Consider the following 21,555-nt stretch of genomic DNA (forward strand, 5'->3'; position numbering starts at 1 on the left):
AGGTTCAGGGGTACATGTGCAGGTTTGTTTTTACGTAAATGGCATGTAGTGGGTGTACAGATTATTTCATCACCCAGGTGATAAGCATAGTACCCAATAGGTATTTTTTCAGTCCTCACCCTCTTCCCACCCTCCGCCTTCAAGTGGGCCTGGTGCCTATTCTTACCTTCTTGGTGTCCATATGTATTCAGTGTTTAGCTCCCACTTGTAAGTGAGAGCATTTAGTACTTGGTGTCTGTTTCTTTGTTAGTTTGCTTAGGATAATGGCCTCTAGCTCCATCCATGTTGCTATAAAAGACATGCTCTTGTCCTTTTTTTATGATTGCATGGTATTCTATGGTGTATGTTCCATGGTGTGTGTGTGTGTGTGTGTGTGTGTGTATCTCTCACATTTTCTTTATCCAGTCTACTGTTGATGGGCATTTAGGTTGATTTCATGTCTTGGCAATTGTGAATAGTGCTATGATGAACCTATGTGTATCACAAAATACTTTGAAGACTTGTAATACATGTAACTGTAGTAAATTTCACAGATGTTGTAACCATTCACAATCTTACCAACACTACAAATATTCCAGGTTTATCATGACACTAGTTTGATTAATAATCTTTCAAAAAAGTTTTCTTTCTTCAAATTTGCTGAAGTTTGCATCTCTTTCACTATGACTAAATGTGACCTTGCTCCTGTTGCTTTTTTGCTTTTTTAAGAATTTTCCTTTCATGTAATGTTTGGTATTTTATTTTTTTCTTATGAAGTTGAATAATCTCTTCAGATATCATAGGTTTTAATCTATTTTAATTGTTCATAAAAATGCTGCTGAATCTGGTTTTATATATTTCAGATTTTAATTTTTATTGTTTTTGCTATATTTATATCTGTCAGTATTTTCCTTTGTGATCTCTTATATTGCTATGAAAGGTAGAATGTTATTTTTGTATAGATCTGATATATATTCTTTTATATAAACATGGTTTTTCTCTCTTCTTTAAAAAAAAACCCAGATTTTTCAGTAGAGAGTACTATTTAACCCAATGTCATGATAAACTTGGAACAACATACTATTGTTAGGATAATACGGTAAATGGTTCCTCTTTCAGTATTCTTAATCTGGTTTGTATTTGTCTTTCCTGGCCAGCTGTAGGCACCATCTGGGATCAGCCAGGAAACAGGAATTATATAATTTGAGTGAATCTATATACCAGTCAAATGCTCTGTTATTTGCATTTTAAAACTAGCATTGCACACAATGAGGGATAGTAAAACTCTTGCTAGTAAGTTAAGCCAGACTTCAGAGAGCTGGCACCTAGAAGAGAAGATCCTCTAGGCCTGGAGCCTGAGAGGGAGGTCCCTGGGCATCTGGACACTTCTTAGGCAAATGCAGACCCATGTGGGCACCAGAAGGTTCTTCCTCATGATATAGCCTGTGCTTCATCTCTAGGCAGCTGGGTTGCCAGTTTCCCCTTCCCACCAGCACAAGCCCCAGGCTCTGTGCTCTTTACAGATCCATTTGAAGCAGACATCCCCTCTTTCCATGGGCCAGCCACCCCAACTCTTGACAGACAGGCGACCCCCAGGGATCTTTAAGCCTCAGCGCTGAGGTATGCTTGGTAGCTGGATTGTAAGTGAATGAAAAGCTTGCCCCACTGAGACTTGGCCTCTGGCTTCTACTAGTGTGTTATGGTGCTACTAGCCTGGAGAGGGGTTTGCCACCTCCATGCCCCACTCAAAGATGGTGCTGGGCATTACACCCCCCAATCTTTTCTGTTCCCATATACAGGTTCCTATTGGGGCAGAAGGTGACAGCCTGTAGGAACAGAAATGGGGCTACTGAGTAGGGCCTGGGCATCTAGGAGTGGGAGAGCAGGTAGCAGAGAATCTTGTGATGGTGGGAGGTGGGACCATCCGTGAGCCAAGGTCAATCATCCCATTGAACTTCACTTACAAAACACAAATCCAAAAGAAAAAAAAAAATTCCCTACAGTGACTGCAGAGCATTAGACCCCAAGGTGAAGCCCCGTTGAAAGCGGGACCTTGTCATAAATCCATGCAGCTGGTTCTTAAATTTGTAAGACACACACAGATATTTCTGACTTTTATAATCGAGACTCCTTTCTTTAAGTGTATTTGTTTGCTTATACTTTCTTCTGACAATTTGAACTCTGCTAAGTGTGTATACTGCCTGTTAGTTGAATGAATTGAAGCAAGTATTTAGGGAATACACATATTATATACACCCAGACATCTATCATACTTTTAGCAATGTCTCTGATTCCCCTATTTTTGTGAATAAAATGTTTGCTTCATAAATATGGTTTTGTTTTCTCTGAAAACACAGTCAAAGTGTTGCATACATTTGTTTGGTTGTTGTGGAAACAATCAAAACAGAAGTTAGGTCTATTCTCCCAACATGTGGAAATTTCAACAATATTAATGATTCCTTTCTAAGGACTTGCAAACAGACTTTTTTCTTCTTCATCAACATTTTACCTCTCCCTTCATAATTTTTTACTTTCTTTATCCCTAACTAATGATTAGATTTATTTGGAAGAATATTAATGTTAAGGAATTGCCTAAGAGCAATTAAAATTTTGAAATGAATTACAGTATTCTTATCCTAAAATTTAAAACACATATCCCAATAAGAATTATTTCAATTCAAAAATATTCTTGAAGATGGTATTTATTTTCCTTTTGTTTGCTTTCAGCGTACAAAACATTGGAAACATAGGAAAGCTTGATAACATTGGAAAGCTTGTTAATGAAATCTTGTTAAATAGCATGACTTAAAATATATGTTCTCTTGTATCTCTGATTATGCCTTATCAGTGCATAGATGTATTTTAATGTTAAAAATGTCATCTTACATTTAGGATTACATGTAAAACTGAGAGTCTGAACTTTGTTGGCCATAAAAATCCCATGACTGTTTTTTTGCAAGAGGGCTTTCTGCTGCTCTGGCCAAAGTCATCTAAGCAATAACATCCTACTCTATATACCTCAAAGCCCTGTGTTCATTATTAAGGAGTTCTTCTTTGCTTCTTGTTCTAAATATCTGTGTAACATTGCTGAATTTATGTTAACAATTTTTTCTACATCTCATTCAGCAGTCCATAAAGCGAAATGATCCATGCATTATACATATACTATGTGCAATTTTGTTCAATGCATATATTTAAGGTTATCATACCCCTTATTGTTAAGTGGATAATCTCTTTGGAATTGGAACAGAATACTATTTAAGCCATATTAGATAATATGCTGTGCATGAATTCACTGATTTTATAAAATACACAAAATACATCATTTTAATGTCAAAACAATCACAAGGGCCTTTAAGTGGTCCAGAAAATTACCTGTTCTAATATGAATAGGAATGTACTCAACTAAACGAATCCTGAAATATACTTGGCATTAGCTCAGCTCAAAGTCAGGAAACAGTTCTGCATTTGTCGATTAGATGCAGATCATTTAAAAATGGTGCTGGACAGCAACATTATAATTGAGTAAGGATGGAGAAATATAGAACACATGTATTGTAGATAAATTGAAAACAGTAAGAGTAGATATAATAATCTGATTTTTTGCAGTATCCTAAAGCAGAAAACATAATTTATTAATTTTTTAATTCAGAAAACATCCCCAATGCTTTGAATATGTATATTTATACTAACATCTTTGCACATAAAGGACATTATAATTGATTTGTCTTATATAAAGTGACTAAGAGTAGAATTTTTGGAAAGTGGGAGGGACAGGTTGACTTTCAGCTCATGAATGGCATTTTAAGGAGGCCACTTCCCAATGCCTAGGATTTCTTTGTTCTTTTGTCACCCTCTATTAATTTGGTGTTCGCTTCATATCCCAACTCATACCCTGTCTCTTCCTGGATGCCTTCATGGTGTATTTTCCTATGACTCATGGATCTCACTATCCTCTTTGGATACAGAAAATTTACTGTCTTCTTGTATCTGTACTACTTGGCTCTTCTCAGATGCTGGTTTAGCTTTCTTTTAACTTACCATAGCTTGCTGTTTTAAAAGTTTTTAACTGTATTTCAATTGTGGCAGATCCTCTGATTTATGTATTTCTTAGCTTCTTCTATAATGCCTTGAAAATGTTGATTAGTTTATAATGCAGCTCAGGGGGTTCTTGTTTTAGCTTTTCATATAGTTATTCATGTATAACTATCAATATAAAGTTAAGAACAATATATATTTTTTTAAAAAAACAAAGAAATTGGGAAAATGGCTATTAAATTATATCTAGGCAGTGTTTAGACCCCAGAAGGCAGCAGTAAATATTCCTCTCATTATCAAGGAACCACTTTGAGTAAAGAAAAACTGCAAGTAGCAGAAATCTGTTAGTGGAAAGGGAAAAGGAAGTGAGAGGCTGGATATTGATCTTGCCAAATGAAGCAGTGAAAGAAAATATTACATTGTGAATTTCTTTCCATTATTTTCTTAAGTACAACCCAGCAACTCAGATTAAGAGAACAATAGCTGAGATGCTGGAAATAAATCCAACCCATCTGATAAATCCTTAGGAAATGGGAAATAATAAAATTACTGAAAAGAGAAAAGACTTCCTTAGAGTTTCAGACATTATTTTTTTAAAAATAAAAAATGGTCTCTGAAGCACAAAAAAATTGTTTATTTTTGTATAATACATGGTGCCTACCGTTTTTTAAAAAATAAGTTATATATGAAAAATTGTATCAGTTTTCTGTATCAACTTTACTGGATTAAACTAAAGAATAAACCATTCTGGTTACATAGGAAACTGAACTTTTTTTCAGTTGATTAATCAGTGTCCTCACTGATCTTTAGCATGGTCTTTAGCTATAGCATTGAGGCATCATGATGTAGTGATAAAGCAAGAAATAAAGAATCTGAAGGCCTAAGTTTAATCCTTATTCTTTTTATTGTCCTTCTCCTCCTTCCTCCTATATTCAAGCACTTGTTGGAAATCTGAATGTATACTGAGGCAGTTAATCCCCTCAAGGTGCTGACAGTCAAGTGAGGTATGAATAAAGCAATCAGGCAATCAATAGTATCATATGGTAGATGCTGGCTATCATGTCGCTGGCACTTGGTATTGTGGTAGCCCTTAAAGAGGCTGGGCCACTTTGGCTAATCACTTAAGCTTCTATTGTCTATATACTTATATCCTACCTACTCTATGAGGTTGTTATAAGACTTAAAGTGGGTCAGCATGTGTTATAGAGTATTGAGAATTATACAAGTTATTGCAAATATAGATAATGATATGTAATAACTTATTTGATACAAGATGTGAATACCTTGTGAACTTGATGTACAGAACTTAAAAAGAAATCAGTATGAATAAATAACTTTTGTTTTAACTAATTTGAAATCCAGAACTTTCACATCCTTTTTGAAATCTCCCTTGGTTCTTTCTGGAAAAAAAAAGTCTCTATCAATTAGTGCTTTTACACTACCTTTCCCACACTTTTATTTCTGCGCTTACTACATCATACTATAATTACATATCTACATTTTTATCTCACTAGACTGGTGAGACTTTGAGGACAGGGTTCATGTTCATTCATCTTTGTTACCAGTGGCAACTGCAAACAGTAGGTGTTCAACATCTTTTTGTTAAATAGATTTGAGAGGCAATTCTCTACCGAAGTTGCTTAGTGTGGTTGATTATAGTATTTACAAGGCAAGAGGGATATTCAGTCTATTAAAAAAATATTCACCCAGCCAGCCTGGGCAATGTAGTGAGACCCTGTCTCCAAAAAATATGAAAAAATTAGCCAGGCATGGTGACTCATACCTGTGGTCGCAGCTACTTGGGAGGCTGAGGCAGGAGGATTGCTTGAGCTTTGGGAGGTCAAGGCTGCAGTGAGCTGTGATAATGCCATTGCACTCCAGCCTGGGCAACATAATGAGACCCTGTCTCAACAAAAAATAAAAAAATTGGCTGGGCATGGTAGCTCATACCTGTGGTCCCAGCTACTTGGGAGGCTGAAGCAGGAGGATCACTTGATCCTTGGGAGGGCAAGGCTGCAGTAAGCTGTGACAGTGCCACTGCACTCCAGCCTGGGTGACAGAGCAAGACCCTGTCTTAAAACAACAACAATAACAACAACAACAACAACAACAACAACAACAAATAAAGTAAAAAATATATAGGCATGTGACAACAAAGAATGCTGGGTACTGTGTGCATCATATTAAAATTCTGGACTCCGAAGAAGCTCATCCTGCCCATAGTCCAGAGGAAAGGACAAGGATGTTAGTCTTGATAAAATTCACAGAATGGAGATGTTGGAAAACAGGGAAAGTTAGCAAGCTGCATAAGTCACGCAACATAAAATATGTTATCAGATATCTTCACCTCTTTCTTCACTACCAAAGTTTTTCATTTTCATTGTCTCTGGACCTCAAGTTTTCTTGTCTGTAGGGTAAGGGGATTGAACCAAACAATCTTTAATGCCCTTTCTAGCTCTATACTTATATTTGAGATTGATGGTTATTTTCATTTTTATGAGTGAGTTTTCTTTGTAAACAACTAGATAAAATAAACGGAATAACATAGAAATGATCTCTGCATTTTGTTAAATATGCAGCTCTATTCTTTCCACTTTCTGTTATAACAATGTTATCAGGACGACAGTAAAGCAAATTAGAGAAAAGGCAAAATATTAAAAAAGATAAGGTTTAAATCAGGCCTTCTAGACTTGACAGGTACATGGGCAGGAGAAAGACAAGGGGGACAGTGGTGGAAATGGTAAGGAAGTGCAATAGCTTCCAAGTTTGAAGTTTGTAGTGAGGGCCTAGATTACCTTTGAGAGTTCCCATTTAATTCTATAAGCACTGGAGGACCATGTTCAGGCAGGAAGAGAGGACAAAGTTGTACCTGCTGAATATCATCAAAGTCTTGGCAGGGGATGAAACCAGCATGAGTGAAAAGGAAGAAAAGAGGAAATTGCTAATGACACAGCTGGCACAGGGCTCTGTTATGTGAAAAGAAAGACTGGAATGGAAGCAAGTTCTGAAACGGAGGAGGGCTGATTTTGCCAAATAGTCATATCATTTAATTAAAATGAATTGGAAAGGATGCTTACAGCTGGAGGGATAGGACAGCTCAGCAAGCTGTTACCTCTCTTGAGTATGTTTCATAACTGATAAAGATTTATCTCAGCTGTCCAGTGTGGCTTGCAAAAATATAGTGAACTTTAAGAAAGGTTTCCTATCTTTGTTGAAAACAGGTGGATATTTGAGAGTCTCTGGTTAACTAAAATGAAGGCTAATTGGTCCTCTTATTCTAATAGCATCCCTTGATCCCCACTCTTGAAGAGCAGGCATACATTCAGATATTTTTTATTACTATAGGGAATGTCCTTGCATGTTTACCTCTTTATTATTATATAATTGTTTTTTTCTAGTATTCTTTGTATTTCTTTCTACTTCTTGAATTTTAAATTCTTAGATTATTTCAGTATTATGCAATGTGGGAATATAGAAGCTTGGCTTGACAATGCTACTGACAATTTATATGTCAGAGTGTAACTGCCTGGCATATTCTTTGCTGTTTTGCATTCCTTTGCAAAGTATGCCTTTGTTTAGTCTTGAGGGAGTAGGCTTCTCCCATTTTCCATATACTTGGGGACATGGTTAATGATGGTTCTGCTTTGTATGGAATGCAGATGTTTGCATTTTCACAGTTTCTCCAATTGTTTCTCCACTCCTTTTGCAAAATGCAAAGTGTCTAATCTATAGTGAAGGACTGAGGCATTTTTTCCTGTTATTTCTAAGAAAAATTACATGGGTTATGGCAGACAAATTATACCTCCCTTCCAATTTGTCTCATTTACTTTTAAAATACTACAGTCTGTTTTTGTACCATATGTAGCTTGTTATGGAAGGTTTGGCTAATTAAGTATTGTTCTTTGGAGTTATAAGCTCTTTGTTGAGCAGTATGCCTTTAAAGCTAGAAAACATTTTGTAAAAGCTAAATGTTAAGTATCTTTATAATTTTGCATTGTAGTTGCACATTATAGTTTCGAATGAGTCTATACCTTCATTATATAAGATAGGAAGCTTTTCATCCACCCTGAGAATTTAAGATGATATATCTAAGCACATGGTACCCAGATGAATTTTAATACCATTACTTAAATACATGGATTCTCTCTGGGGAAAGTAATTGATACCCATAAATGGCCACTTTTAGTTTATCTATGTTAAGAATTGATTTATTTTTTAAAGAGAATAAGCTCAGGATTGAAATGTTTACTTTAGACATGCTGGATCCAACCAAAAATACAAATATATATGTATATACAGATTTCCAAGTTAACCCATGATATCGGGGATCCTTCTATTCACCTGACTTACGATCTAAGTGTTGGCTCTCCAAGGAAGGCAGTGGCCCCACATTTTCCTGTTAGAAGAAGTGGTTTTGTGTAGTGCATCTGGGCAGTTGTGAGGATGGCCACAGCCCTGAAGGTAGTTATGGTCAAAGCCAGCTCAGGAGAATGGCGATACCCAGGTTCAGCCACCCCAGCCTTGAGGAAAAAAGTTATAGGGACTATTTTCCTGCACTGTTAATGTGCTTGCAACTACGCATCTCCAAATCCTCTTTCTTTCTCTTTTCTTTTTTCTTCTCTTTTCTTTTCTTTTCTTTTCTTTTCCTTTCTTTTCTTGACGGAGTTTCACTGTCTCCCAGGCTGGACTGCAGTGGCATGAACTCGGCTCACTGCAACCTCCACTCCCTAATAGCTGGGACTATAGACATGTGCTACAATGCCCGGCTAATTTTTTTGTATTTTTTAGTAGAGACGGGGTTTCACCATGTTGGTCAGGCTGGTCTCAAACTCCTGCCCTCAAATGATCTGCCCGCCTTGAACTCCCAAAGTGCTGAGATTACAGGTGTGAGCCACCGCATCTGGCCACATCTCCAAATTCTTAAAAACCTAGGGGATAGGCAGTGAATGTTCACTTTTTTCTTTTTTTTTGTTTAGCACCAAACTTTTTATTTTGAATGAGGTAAGACTTACAGAAAGGTTGCAAACAAATTTACACTTTAAAGTTGGGGAAGCTGAATTATGGATGAATAAGTGATTCATCTAAATTCTAACAACAAAGTGGTGCTTAATAAATATTTACTGACTGGTGAGAGTAAGAAAGAACTGGAACTGTGCTCTCCTGATTCTTTGTCCTGTGACTATTTTACTCCTCCTTGCATTTCCTATGGTTAAAAATTCACCCTTTTAGATATGCATACTTTATAGTAAATTATAAGTTATTCTCTGGTAGCTACAAATTGAGAAAGAGTATTTGGTATTTTACTATTTCTCATTAATAAGTAACCATATAGTGCACAGTGAAAAGCCATCCATAAATACAATAAAGTCTTTAATGCTATTGATTATTATTTATTGACCTATGTCATTTTTATCTTCACAGAAATTGGCCCAGTAACAATTACCACAGATCCCAAGAAATTTCAATATGAACTCAGAGAACTATATGTTCAGGTGAGTGCTTGCTTTCAGTGTTCTCTTAGGGGAATGGAAAATCACAAACCTTTGGCTGATTATCTTTATTTTTTAAATCTAAAATAAATAATTGTTGGCTTTTTAAAGGACCCCATAATTGCCACACTCCCCAGTCCTCCACCTGAGTCCAGAATGAATTGAACAATGGATACAGAAATAGGACAGATGGGATTTGAAATATCATGAGTTAGTTACTCCCTATGGCTGGTTTACACTGTCACGGCAGAGTTGAGTAATTGTGGCAGACTGGTCCCTTTAAGGAAAAAGGTTGCTGACCCCTGGTCTAGATAAGTCCTTTTGCTTAGAAATATAAGGAACAGTTAATAATTATTTTCCCACAAAATTAATGACATAACTAAGGTAATTTTGATATTCTGTGCTGCTATAAGTCAGCCATATGAAATGTTTGTACACATAACTTGGTTATTAGAGAAGATGGATCACATTGGTTTAAATGTTATCCTGAAAACAGAACTTAGAGGTAAAGCTGCTATGCATCTTCTTTTGGTGCTGAATTTATTCATTAAAAAAATGTGCTTCTCTGTGGTCTCTGCCCCTGTTATCCTCAGACTTTTTGGCCACTCTCCATCATTCATTTCAGATATTGGTACCTGCCTCATTGGCTGCCTTTTCTCTCCAGGGGTGCCATTATTCTGAGTGACTTCAGCATTTATGAGAATGACCTAGTCAGAATAGTCCCTTTTCAGTACCTTGAGCTACTAGTTATCTTCGATGACCTTTTCCTTACTCTGTTTCAGTCATCTATTTCCACAAACATCCAAACATCCCCTAGATCTTGTTATCATGTTTCCTGTCTCAGATAATTCAGACATCTTTATCGACAATGACCTGTGCACTGAGCGGGTTGGTGCAACTTTTTACACTGTAACCACTCCCTTACCCCCAGCAAGCACTCCAGCCCACTGACCCCTACACTGTCTCCCAGGCCATCAGATTTCTTATTTTTTCACTTCTTCTAATCTAGCTCAGAGTTTTTTTAATCATTTAAAACACTGCTTTTTCTCCTTTATCCATTGCCTTTCTATTCAAAAGCATAATCTCATTCCTGAATGACCTCAACTGTCTGCATTGTTCATGCTTGTCCACAAATGGTGAAATGTTGTTGAAGTTTCACAACATGACGCTTTGATTCTCTGATGAATTCATAGCCACCTAACTCAAATGGACTCTTAATACTCCCATGATGTTACTATGTTTCTTTGATCAATAAAATCTGCCTTTCTGCTCAATGACAATTGCAAATCTTATTCACTCTCCTTTAACCTTTATCTCACCACCCTTTTACTACTGGTTATTTCAGCAGATGATCTACTCTGAGATAGTGACCTCGTTTTCACACATAGTCACAAACAAAGGAAGCCCTCTGCTTCCTCGTATGTAACATATAACCATTTCCATCCAGCACCTATCCTATCCTTATTCACTTGATCTAAATTCTTTGACTTTCTTAGGATTTTAATGCTATCAAACTGTTTCTTTCAACTGTTAAAGAGTTCCCATTGAGGCTGGGCATAGTAGCTCATGCCTGTAATCCCAGTGCTGGTTTGGGAGGCAAAGGTAGAAGGATCATTTGAGGCCAGGAGTTTGAGACCAGCCTGGGCACATAGTGAGACCCTGTCTCTAAAAAAAAAAAAAAAAAAAAAAAATCAGCCAGGCATGATGGTGCATGCCTGTAGTCCCAGCTACTTGAAAAGGTAAGGGTGGAGGATCACTTGAGCTCCGAAGTTTGAGGCTACAATGAGCTATTATCATACCGTTGCACTACAGTGTGGGTGACAGAGTGAGACCCTGTCTCCAAAAGAAAGCCAAAAAGGAGTTTTCATTGACTTTTAAATATATATGTTCAAGTCTCAAAAAACATACACACAAATCCCAACAAACAAAACCGTGAAAAGCAAAACGAAATAAACAACAAAAATTTTCTGTATTTTTCTCAAGTCCTCTTATGAATAATTTCTATTCTCTCAATTCCTTCAATGCCAACCACATTGTCTATGTTCACTGCTATCATTTCCTTACTCCCATCTCTGCCATTCACTCTTCCATCTATTTCAATCTAGTTCCCATTCCTCCCACTGTATCAAAGTATCATTAGCTAGTGACCAGTGATATCCATTTTGCTAAATGCAATGGAAATGTTCCAGTACTCATCATAATGGATAGACATCTCTGTAGTGTTTGACAACATTGAACTCTCCCTCCTGCTTGACATACTTCATTCCCTCATCCATGTTTCATTTTTTAATCTCATTTTTCCTACTCAACTTCTTAGGAAACTTCATTTCCTTCCACTTGGCCATTGAATATTGGTGTTCCTCAAGGTTTTGAAACTAGCTCCTTTCTGTTTCCTCATTTTCTATCCTCTCCTTAGGTAAAGTCATCCATACCACGTAAATATGCTTTAGCCTTGACCTCTTTCCTGAGGAACAGACCCTCTTTTCAGTCTCTTGGATGTCACAATGGCCTTCTAAAATGAAATTCATGAATGTTACTTTTCCAGTACCCTAAATTTGGTGCTTAATCTTTGGCTTTTGTCTCCTCTTTGTTACCTTTGTGAGTGATGTTACAGTATTCTGGTTACCCAGCCAAATATCTGGATACTTCCTTAATACACCCTGCACTTTTACCCCTTATAGTCGGTCCAACTGTTATTAAGTGTTATTTGTAACTTTCTAAATACCTTTTAAATCAATTGGCTCCTCTCCATTTCTTTTGACACCATCTGAGTCCCAATTACCATATCTTTAGTCTAAACGAATGCAGAAAAGCTTCTAAGGGATTTTCTTGCATTTATTCTTGCTTCTATTTTCCAGGCCTAGCTTCTCTACTCTGCAGACAAAGGGATCTCAGAATACAGCTCTGAAAGTTTCTGCCTTGTACCATATCTACTTGACTCTTTACCCCCACCTCATCAAATTCTTCCTATGGTTCTGGGTTCTGAGTGACCTGAGACCTTCCTACCTTTCATTCCCATCTGGTGCCACTGTTTCTCCCAGGCTCTGTACTGTGCTGCAGGGGCCTTGCATAGAGCCTCCCCATATCTGTATCCTCACCCATCTCCTCAGGGCATTTTTCACATGCTGTTCTTGCACAGAAAGTTCCTGTCCTTCAGTCTGCCCTCATTTCCACACTCCCTTAACCTAGTTTAAAATCCTGTATTCAAAGTCTTGTCTTAAATAATACCACTTCCTCAGAGAATCTTGCCCTATTTTCTCAGCTGTGTCATTTCTCTCTTTTTTTTTTTTTTTGAGATGGAGTCTCGCTCTATCGCCCAGGCTGGAGTGCAGTGGCTGGATCTCAGCTCACTGCAAGCTCCGACTCCCGGGTTTACGCCATTCTCCTGCCTCAGCCTCCCGAGTAGCTGGGACCACAGGCGCCCGCCACCTTGCCCGGCTAGTTTTTTGTATTTTTTAGTAGAGACGGGGTTTCACCGTGTTAGCCAGGATGGTCTCGATCTCCTGACCTCGTGATCCACCCGTCTCGGCCTCCCAAAGTGCTGGGATTACAGGCTTGAGCCACCGCGCCCGGCCAAGTGTCATTTCTCACTACCTTTCTCTGTCATAAAGCAGTTGGGAGTTCACATTGAAGGACTGTGTATAATTTAGCTTATTAAATACCCCAGTAATAGGACTGGCGTATAGAACCTGTTCACTTTTTAATAAATGAATGAATGAATGAATATACCAGAATATACAGATTAACAGAGTCCAAATCAGAGTTTGAAGTATAATACTTTCATGGATTCACTGTTGGATAAATGACTTGATTCGGATCTGTACATAGTAATAAGCATAATTGAGGCATAGGGTATGAAACTGGAAGTTTGGCATTCCAAATGTGTATTCAAGGGTGATTCTATTTTGTGCATGTCTCCATTTGTAAATTATATACTAAACTGAATTGTATTTGATGAATATGTAAGTAGATTTATATAATTATCTCTTGACTATTTTTCTCTTTTACTGAATTTTTTTTTGACCTTTTTTTCACCAACAGTCTTCCATTTCCTTTCTCTTATACCATGGTTTTTTCAGTCATTATTTTGCTACTTATTTACTCTTTACTTTTCTCTCCCTCAATGTAGAAAATTCTTTGCCACTTTGGGTGTCCAAATTCTCTGAAAAAAATTTCCATAGAAATTTATATTATATTCATGGATCTTGGAAATTAGAAATTGCATTGTTCTGGTTGTTTAAATGCTTTCTTGTACCCTTATTGCACTGAGTTCCTGATGACAAAAGCCCTGTAGCTCATGTTAGCCTGTGCTTCATCTGGAAGATAAACCAGTATCTGCAGTAAACTTTCAGTAGCTGTTGAATAAATTAGTGCCATTTGAGGTAGCTTCTTTTAAAAATGTACATTTAACAGTAAAACTGTATCAAATATTATTTAAACTTTACTTGATGGTACAGAAAATACCCCAAAAACCTATCAGTTTTTATTACATTATAGAGAATCAGAAGGGCCAAGTAATGGGGATTTCTAACAGATAGAATGTTAGAAAGGCATTTACTATATTCATTTTTTTCCTCTGTAAGAATACAACTAGACTATATTCTTGAAAATCTGGCCAGAATGAAAATACCTACATTGTCAATGAGACCTGGCACAGGCTTCCTTATTATCTGCCTCTCCCCTTCCTTTGTTCTGAAGGATCTATAGGGAGTGCCCTGATCCTCCTTGCTCTGTTTGACTCCAGGGTGAAGGATCCTGATTCTTGACTCATACTGCATGACTCCCTCTCCAGAGGTCTCCCTCCACCCTCTGGAATTGAATATGAGACAGACACTCTGTAAGATTATGTAATTTTACCTCGGTTCAAAAAAATATTTTTTCTTTCTTTCTCCCATGCAATAAAAAGCTGGGGTCCATTTCTCTCTAGGTTTCCCCTGGACAGGTTGTATCTTATGAGATTTTCTTTTTTATTTTTTTCCTCTTTTTTGCACTTTCATAGGATCCAAAAGGATGCTTAATTAGAACAACCAGCAAGGGAAAAAATCAAATATTTACTTTTTCCCCTTCATTCAACATTAGGCATTGTTACAGGCATTGGGAATACCATGGAAGTGTTTTTGCTTTCAAAGTTTCTAGTGAATTATTCGGTCTTAAATCAGTGACAAAAAATTTAAAGGTTAAATATGAAAAGTGTAGTCTACATCATCACTTAACACTACCCTAAAGGATATATTTTGTTCAGTGTTTACTTATAGAATACTTTATTATTTCATTAATCAGTTTGAGAAACCTCACAAATTTCATCAAATTTTAGTATGAGATACAAAATTTTGTTTTATGTATGATTTTCAAACCTTTCCTCAGTTAACTCCCTTTCTACCATTTTTAGTAACTCCCTCAAAATCACTGATATCAAGAGCAACAAGTATTGTTATCCTATTAAACTAACTTGAACTTTAAAAAAAAACTTTTAAAAATATTCCTTTCATATTTAAATTGGTTTTGAAAACAAGAGAAGTGAATTCAGTTTGAAGTGCATTAATCATCCATTAACATTACAGTAGGCTCCACTATTTTTCTCCCAGAGATATGGAATTAACTTGAGAAAAAGCAATCTAAAATTTTCCAGGAAAAAATTAGCAAAAAATTATTACACTTAATTTATTCAATTTATACCATTAATTTCATTTTCCTTTATCCTATTTCATCTGGAATATACAGAGAAGTAACTTGAAAACAACTGTGCTTTCTCTCTGGGGAAAAGAAGGAAAGACGAATGACAACAAATGGTATTCAAATCACACAGAGCTTTGGAAATTAATATCCTTGTAAATATGCAGTGCAAAGCCTTGCTTCGGGACACATTCTTTATAAGAAACCATAAAGCTTGTTGACTTTTAGAAAATGGTATTGGCAGTGGTATGCTTTCAAGCCTTTTATCCAAATGTTTGAAAGAACAAAAAGTACATTAGCCAAACGTTCAAAGTGTAAACACACATACACACACACACAACCCCTCAAAACACCAATATATTTCTACAATAATGACATTACAATGCCAACTTTTGTATAAATTGTTGATCCCCCAAATCGAGGGCTTCACACATAATTTAAGTTTCCTTAGTAAAGTCTTTTAATAAAATAGACTTTTTTTAAAAGTAGGAATATGATTAAAAATATCTGGAAAAGCATTGTCACATAGCAACATGATAGAGTTATGAAGAAGATAGAGTGAGGTCCAGAAGAATAAAGAGGTTTAAACTTTGGAAAGTTCAGGTTAGGGGGAAAAGAATGTTTTGCTATAGAAGAACAGTTGATAGAATTAACTGCCTAAAGATAATATGAAATACCCTGGCCAGAAAGGCAAAGACTGCTAAAAAGAAGAGAACAAAATAATGCTGATTTTAGAAGTATAATTTACTATGCCAATTTGGTATATATACTTTAATTTCTAGTATTTAAAAAATGCTATTGTGTAAAACTATAACTTTAATTTCTAGATAGAGAATTCTTCCATATGAATTTTTAAAAATCAAACATATATGGCTAGAAAAATGAAGAAAGCAAATAAATTTTAAAAATGAACCAAAAAAGGAAAGAAAAGGCATTATATGTCAGCATGGACATAGATATAATGTAGAGCTATCAGAGGTTTGATTTTCATTTTTGGACATTATTAGACATGATTCAACTTAGAAAAGCAATTTTAATTTCCATTTAAGTTTTCACGATATGCAGTTTCTTACAAATACCACACACACACAAACACACACACACACACTTTAAAGGAGGACTAGCTTGTATTTAATTTAGGGAAGAAAGTATGATAAGGCATCTAACTCATAGTATGTACAAACCTTCAAGCAGAACAGTGGCCCAAAGTACAAGCTCAATAAATGTTATCTGTTGCTACTACTAGCTCTAGTACTCCAAAGTTCTTTAAAGGGAAACAATCCCCAAATATTTATGTCATAAATGAGCAACAGTTTTGGAATATGTGCCTTGCAAAAGGTTTTGTAAGTGTTTTAAAATCATTTTCTCAATTTATACCCACATAAATATTACTATTTCTTTTTACAAATGAGGAATCGCAAGCTTTTTGATATTAGGTAACATGTCTTACACAGGTCACAAAAATAGCAAGTAGCAAAGCTGATCTCAAAACTGGAGGTATGTAATGCCAAAGCCAGTTTCCTTTATTGCTCTGCTACTTTCCTTCTAAATATGTGTTTAAATAACCTTATTGATCTAATCAAGTTAACATATTTATTTATATAATTTATCTTTGTATGTTACAAAGTAGGAAAGAATTAAAGACAGATGTATGTCGAGGGCTGATCTCATCCTCCACAAAATGAATTTATTTCTTAAATATTTTTACTTCATTCCTATCTCCAATCACTTTGAGTAATTGGCCCACCAAAAATTACCAAGTATCAAATGACAAAGTTAATAATAAAATCACTGGTTTTCCTCAGCAAATTTTCTTGGTACCAAGTATGATAAGCTTATTTAAGCTCATGCACACTTTGGAGAGAAACAAGAACAAAATATTTTTAAGATATTGAAAGGTACCGTGTGTGCTGTAGGTACATTCATAGGTAGTGTTTTGATTGTTTTTATTTTTATGTTGAAGCTTCTTTGGGCCTGAATGAAGCATCTGTTAAAACTTTAGTTTGCAGTTCGAGTTTTCTATTAGAGTTTCTGCTAGAGTGAAGAAATCTCTGAGAGACAAACAGTCCTATATCCCCAGAAAACAAGGAATACAGACTGTGACAAGACGGTGGAGGACAGGAATGGGAATGTTTGGCTCTTTTTTAGGTATCCATTTTGGTACCCTATCCAGAAGCAAATATGTGGTTGATTTTGTGATCTTTTGTGTAAACTTCAAAGGACAAAGAATATTGAAGCCTGTTTTGACTGTTGGATTGCTTTTTCAAAATGGAATATACAGGTGGTTGGAGTGGGGTGGATATGGATTATAATGGGAAATTTCTTGAATTTCTTTTCAAAGTGTGCATCTATGGGAATATCCTTAAGGGTAAATACATGAGTCATTGCGTGGTAAATATTGCAGATTCCTGTGGCCAAATAATGTTTAAGAGAAAGAATACACTAATCTACGATGCCTGGATTCAATCCATATGTGCTACTTAGGCAAGCAACAGATTGTTCTGTTCTCCACAATAAGTACTAAATCTGATTTTGTTAGTTTTTAGGTGATGGTAAGGATGGAGATCAAAACAGTTTTCTTGGGAGAATGTTCCTTGACCTACAGCCAGGATTCCTAGAGAAAACTATAAATCTCATTTTTTTTTCAGAGTTGCTAGTAGCTGCAGTTAAAAAACAAACTCATTTTCAGTGAAATGGACATAAAAGAAAATTAGAGTTTTTTCTCTATCCAAACTGGGTAGGAGCAGTTACTTCTCAGGAAGCATCTTTTTTACTCCTAGACCTTAAAAAAATGTTTTCAGGAGAATTGCGGAGTCTTAGTATTGGAATTGACTTTGAATATCATTTGTCCGGTTACCCCATCAGATGTTAGAATGTCTTCCAGCAACCTGTCAATACCCCAGACCTGAGTAACACTAGTTAAAGATTTGATAGCACTGGACTTTGTCGCCAGATGAAACCTGGGGGACTCCTCTGGAGCAATGTCTGGGGAGCGTCTTTTAATGCTGGAGGCTGATACCAGCTTTGTTTGGCAGGCATATTACATTATTGAATACTGGTTCCATCATCAGCTAAGTCCCCCAGGTTTCCTTATATAAATGTTTAAACTAGGTCTCTGTCCTTTTATATTCATGGTGATTTTTTAAAATCCTGATTTATTTGCTCTATCATATATGTAGTCATCTCCTTTAAGATCTTATTTCATCATTTTTTAAATGACTACTAAAAACAATGTAAAATTTGTATATCTCAAACTTTCTCATAATATGATGTCTTTGTAAATCATAATGATTTTATTAGTAAAAATGCATTTTTACATTTTGCCAAGAGAGGAAATAACACAAGCAGTATAAATATATTTTTACCACATTAAATAAAGAGTCACAGCATTACAATCTTCATTAACTAGGTAATAGCAAAGATAATACCAAATGTGCTAGATGGCATGCAGAATCCATATGTGAGTGTTGGAGCAGAAGGAAGAGAGAAATTTCTATGGCTGGGTAGAGTCTTGACTAGCAGAGAGGAAAAACAGAGAAGGGTCACAGAAGAGGAAGAACTGGGAGCAAGACGGTCTGCTCAGAGCAAGTATAGGTATGGTGAATGCTTTCTCCTTGAATAAGCAAATGATGATTTGTTAGTAGGACCTTCTTAGACCCTGTCCATGCCCACTCTGGCTTTTGCTCCCTAAGCAAACAAGAGAGCCACTTGTTAGGTGGGACCAGGAATCCATTCCAACCAGGGCAATGGCAGTGTCTTAATTTTGAAGGTCACAATAAAAAGATACTGAATCCTCATGCCTGTAATCCCAGCACTTTGGGAGGCCGAGTCGGGCAGATCACGAGGTCAGGAGATCGAGACCGTCCTGGCTAACATGGTGAAACCCCATCTCTACTAAAAATACAAAAAGATTAGCTGGGTGTGGTGGTGGGCGCCTGTAGTCCCAGCTACTGAGCCCAGACTATGCCACTGCACTCTAGCCTGGGAGACAGAGCAAGACTCCGTCTCAAAAAAATAAAAAAAAGATACCGAATCCTTGAATGGGGGTAAGAAAGAATTCTTTAAGAAGCTGAGAAGAGGATAATTACTGAAGGGTGACTGAGAATACCAAGATATAATTTGTTAGTTTCCCATTTTTGTCTACGGTTAATCCTGTCTACTTCTACATGTCTTCTGATAAGTAGAAAGTATTTTTGTTATTGTTTTTTTCTTGATTGACTCCATCCTATTTTCCTCTTTAAAGGACCACTCACTGTGCATTGTAACTCATGTGAATTATGAAGTTTTTGATATTTTTTAAAGTATTAGGTACAACATTTTCTAATTTACTCATCAAGTATTGAGTGCCTGGTACATAGTGCAGTTTTTATAAATATTTTATTTGAAGCGAACTGAACCTCCTCCGAAGACCCAACAAAACATATCCCCTGAAGACCTACCAAAGCTCTACCTCCCTTGAATGAAAGTCCAACGAGTTGAAAGATCAGTTCCTGATGAGTTAAATCCTTACCAGTGACAGGTGATAATCTGAAAGCATGGACATTGTTGTGATTGTTACCTTTACTGTGCCTGGAATTGTGGTCAGCAGTTCTTTGATGCTTTAATTTGGATTTCACCTTCTTTGAGCTTGTTTGGTGATCAATGAATGTGTAGCAAAGAGCAGCATAGTTTGACTGCCTGGGATGTAACATCTTTTATTTTGATTTTGGAGATTTGAGGTTTGGGCTCTGCAATATTCTGATTGCCTCTCATTACATCCCTGCAATATATTCTACAAGTAATAAAAGCCAGCACATGTCACTGACAAACTCTGTAATTATTCTAATTTATTTTATACTTGCTTTGATGCAGCTGTAAATTAGACTCAGTATAATTTAATGGTTTTCACATATACATCCTGTTTTCTTGGTAAAAGAATTGCACAACTGTATTTTAAGAAAGAGAACTGAGAGTTGTAAAATTGGGTTCAGCTTTAGACTGGGTGCAGTGGCTCATGCTTGTAATCCCAGCACTTTGGGAGGCTCAGGTGAGTGGATTATCTGAGGTCACAAGTTTGCGACTAGCCTGGCCAACACTGTAAAACCTTGTTTCTACTAAAAATACAAAAATTAGCTGGGCGTGGTGTTAGGTGCCTGTAATCCCAGCTACTCTCGAGGTTGAGGCAGGAGAATCTCTTGAGCACCAGAGGTGGAGATTGCAGTGAGCGAGATCATGCCACTGCACTCCAGCCTGGGTGACAGAGCTAGACCCTGTCTCAACAAAAAAAAGAAAAAACAAAGAAAAAAATTTTTTTTGTTCAGCTTGAAACTGAGTTTCATACCTAAATTTTATAGGTAAGGGACAGATTACACAAATATGACATTTCATGCATGGGGGTTCCATGTGAAAAGGATACAGTCTGAGTTTGAAACTAAGTGCAAACTTTAGTAGGTTATACTCATGTTAGAATAAGGGTAAATATTGTAATGCCAGTGAGAATTATTTTGGACTTAGTCATGAGCCTATAAAAACGTTTCAATTTTTTATTGCTTAGAGTTAGGCACTTGAAAAACAATTGATATAAAAACGAGTTCAATGAAAAGATGAGAAGAGAAGAATTGAAATAGGTTGATTAGAAGATAAATGATAAAGCATGGGAACATGCTTGCTCTGAGATTAACATTCTTGGGTCTCTCTGATCCATCATTTGATGTACATTGTCCCATTAGGATTTGAACAGGGACTTCATTTTTTTTCCCACTCCTCTCACAGTTTAAAGGTTCAGTTTATTCCAGTGCCACTCCTACACTGTCTTGTATTTAGAAATGACAGCATGATAATCTGTGTTTTAATACTCCCTTGAATGGTAAGATTTCTATTCATTCTTATTTAATCTTGCTTTCCAGTAATTCATTTTGTGAACATAATTATCACCGTAACTCTGAAGTTACAGTTTTAAAAAAAATTTTTTTTATTCCAGGAGCAACATTTACTGTGAAAGCTCACATGCTTCTGTTTTTTTTAGTACACGTTCTTCTATCTGAAACGTCTTTGGCAGTTTAGTAAATTGTAGGCATCAGTAGAATTATAAAGATAAAATGTCAATCAAAATATTGAGCAGGACTGTGTATACTGATACTAATTATCTATATTTCAAGGTTCAAATAAAAGCACGGGTTAACAAACTCAGACCCTTTCTAAAATGCATTTAGGGAGCTAATTCTATGCATTATACAGTTCATCTCCATTATAACTTTCATTTGTGTGTGTGTGTGTGTGCACGTGCATGTTTCTGTGGTTTTAGGAAATATATTTACATAGCTATGTTGGTTTTATCCTGTTAATTATTAATCCTGACGGTACGCCAGGACAGAGAGAGGTGTGAGGTAGAGATCAA

General features: G+C 36.3%; 1 protein-coding gene across 1 annotated transcript in view; it reads left to right on the plus strand.

Moving 5' to 3' along the window:
- HMCN1 (hemicentin 1) overlaps positions 1-21,555 on the plus strand; it is a 461,890-nt gene that overhangs the window by 102,743 nt on the left and 337,592 nt on the right. Inside the window, 1 exon segment of the mRNA XM_033196479.1 lies at positions 9,439-9,509. Coding sequence (XP_033052370.1) covers positions 9,439-9,509 — 71 coding nt within the window.

This window comes from Trachypithecus francoisi, unplaced genomic scaffold, assembly GCF_009764315.1.
Source record: "Trachypithecus francoisi isolate TF-2019V2 unplaced genomic scaffold, Tfra_2.0 Lachesis_group5, whole genome shotgun sequence".
NCBI lineage: Eukaryota > Metazoa > Chordata > Mammalia > Primates > Cercopithecidae > Trachypithecus > Trachypithecus francoisi.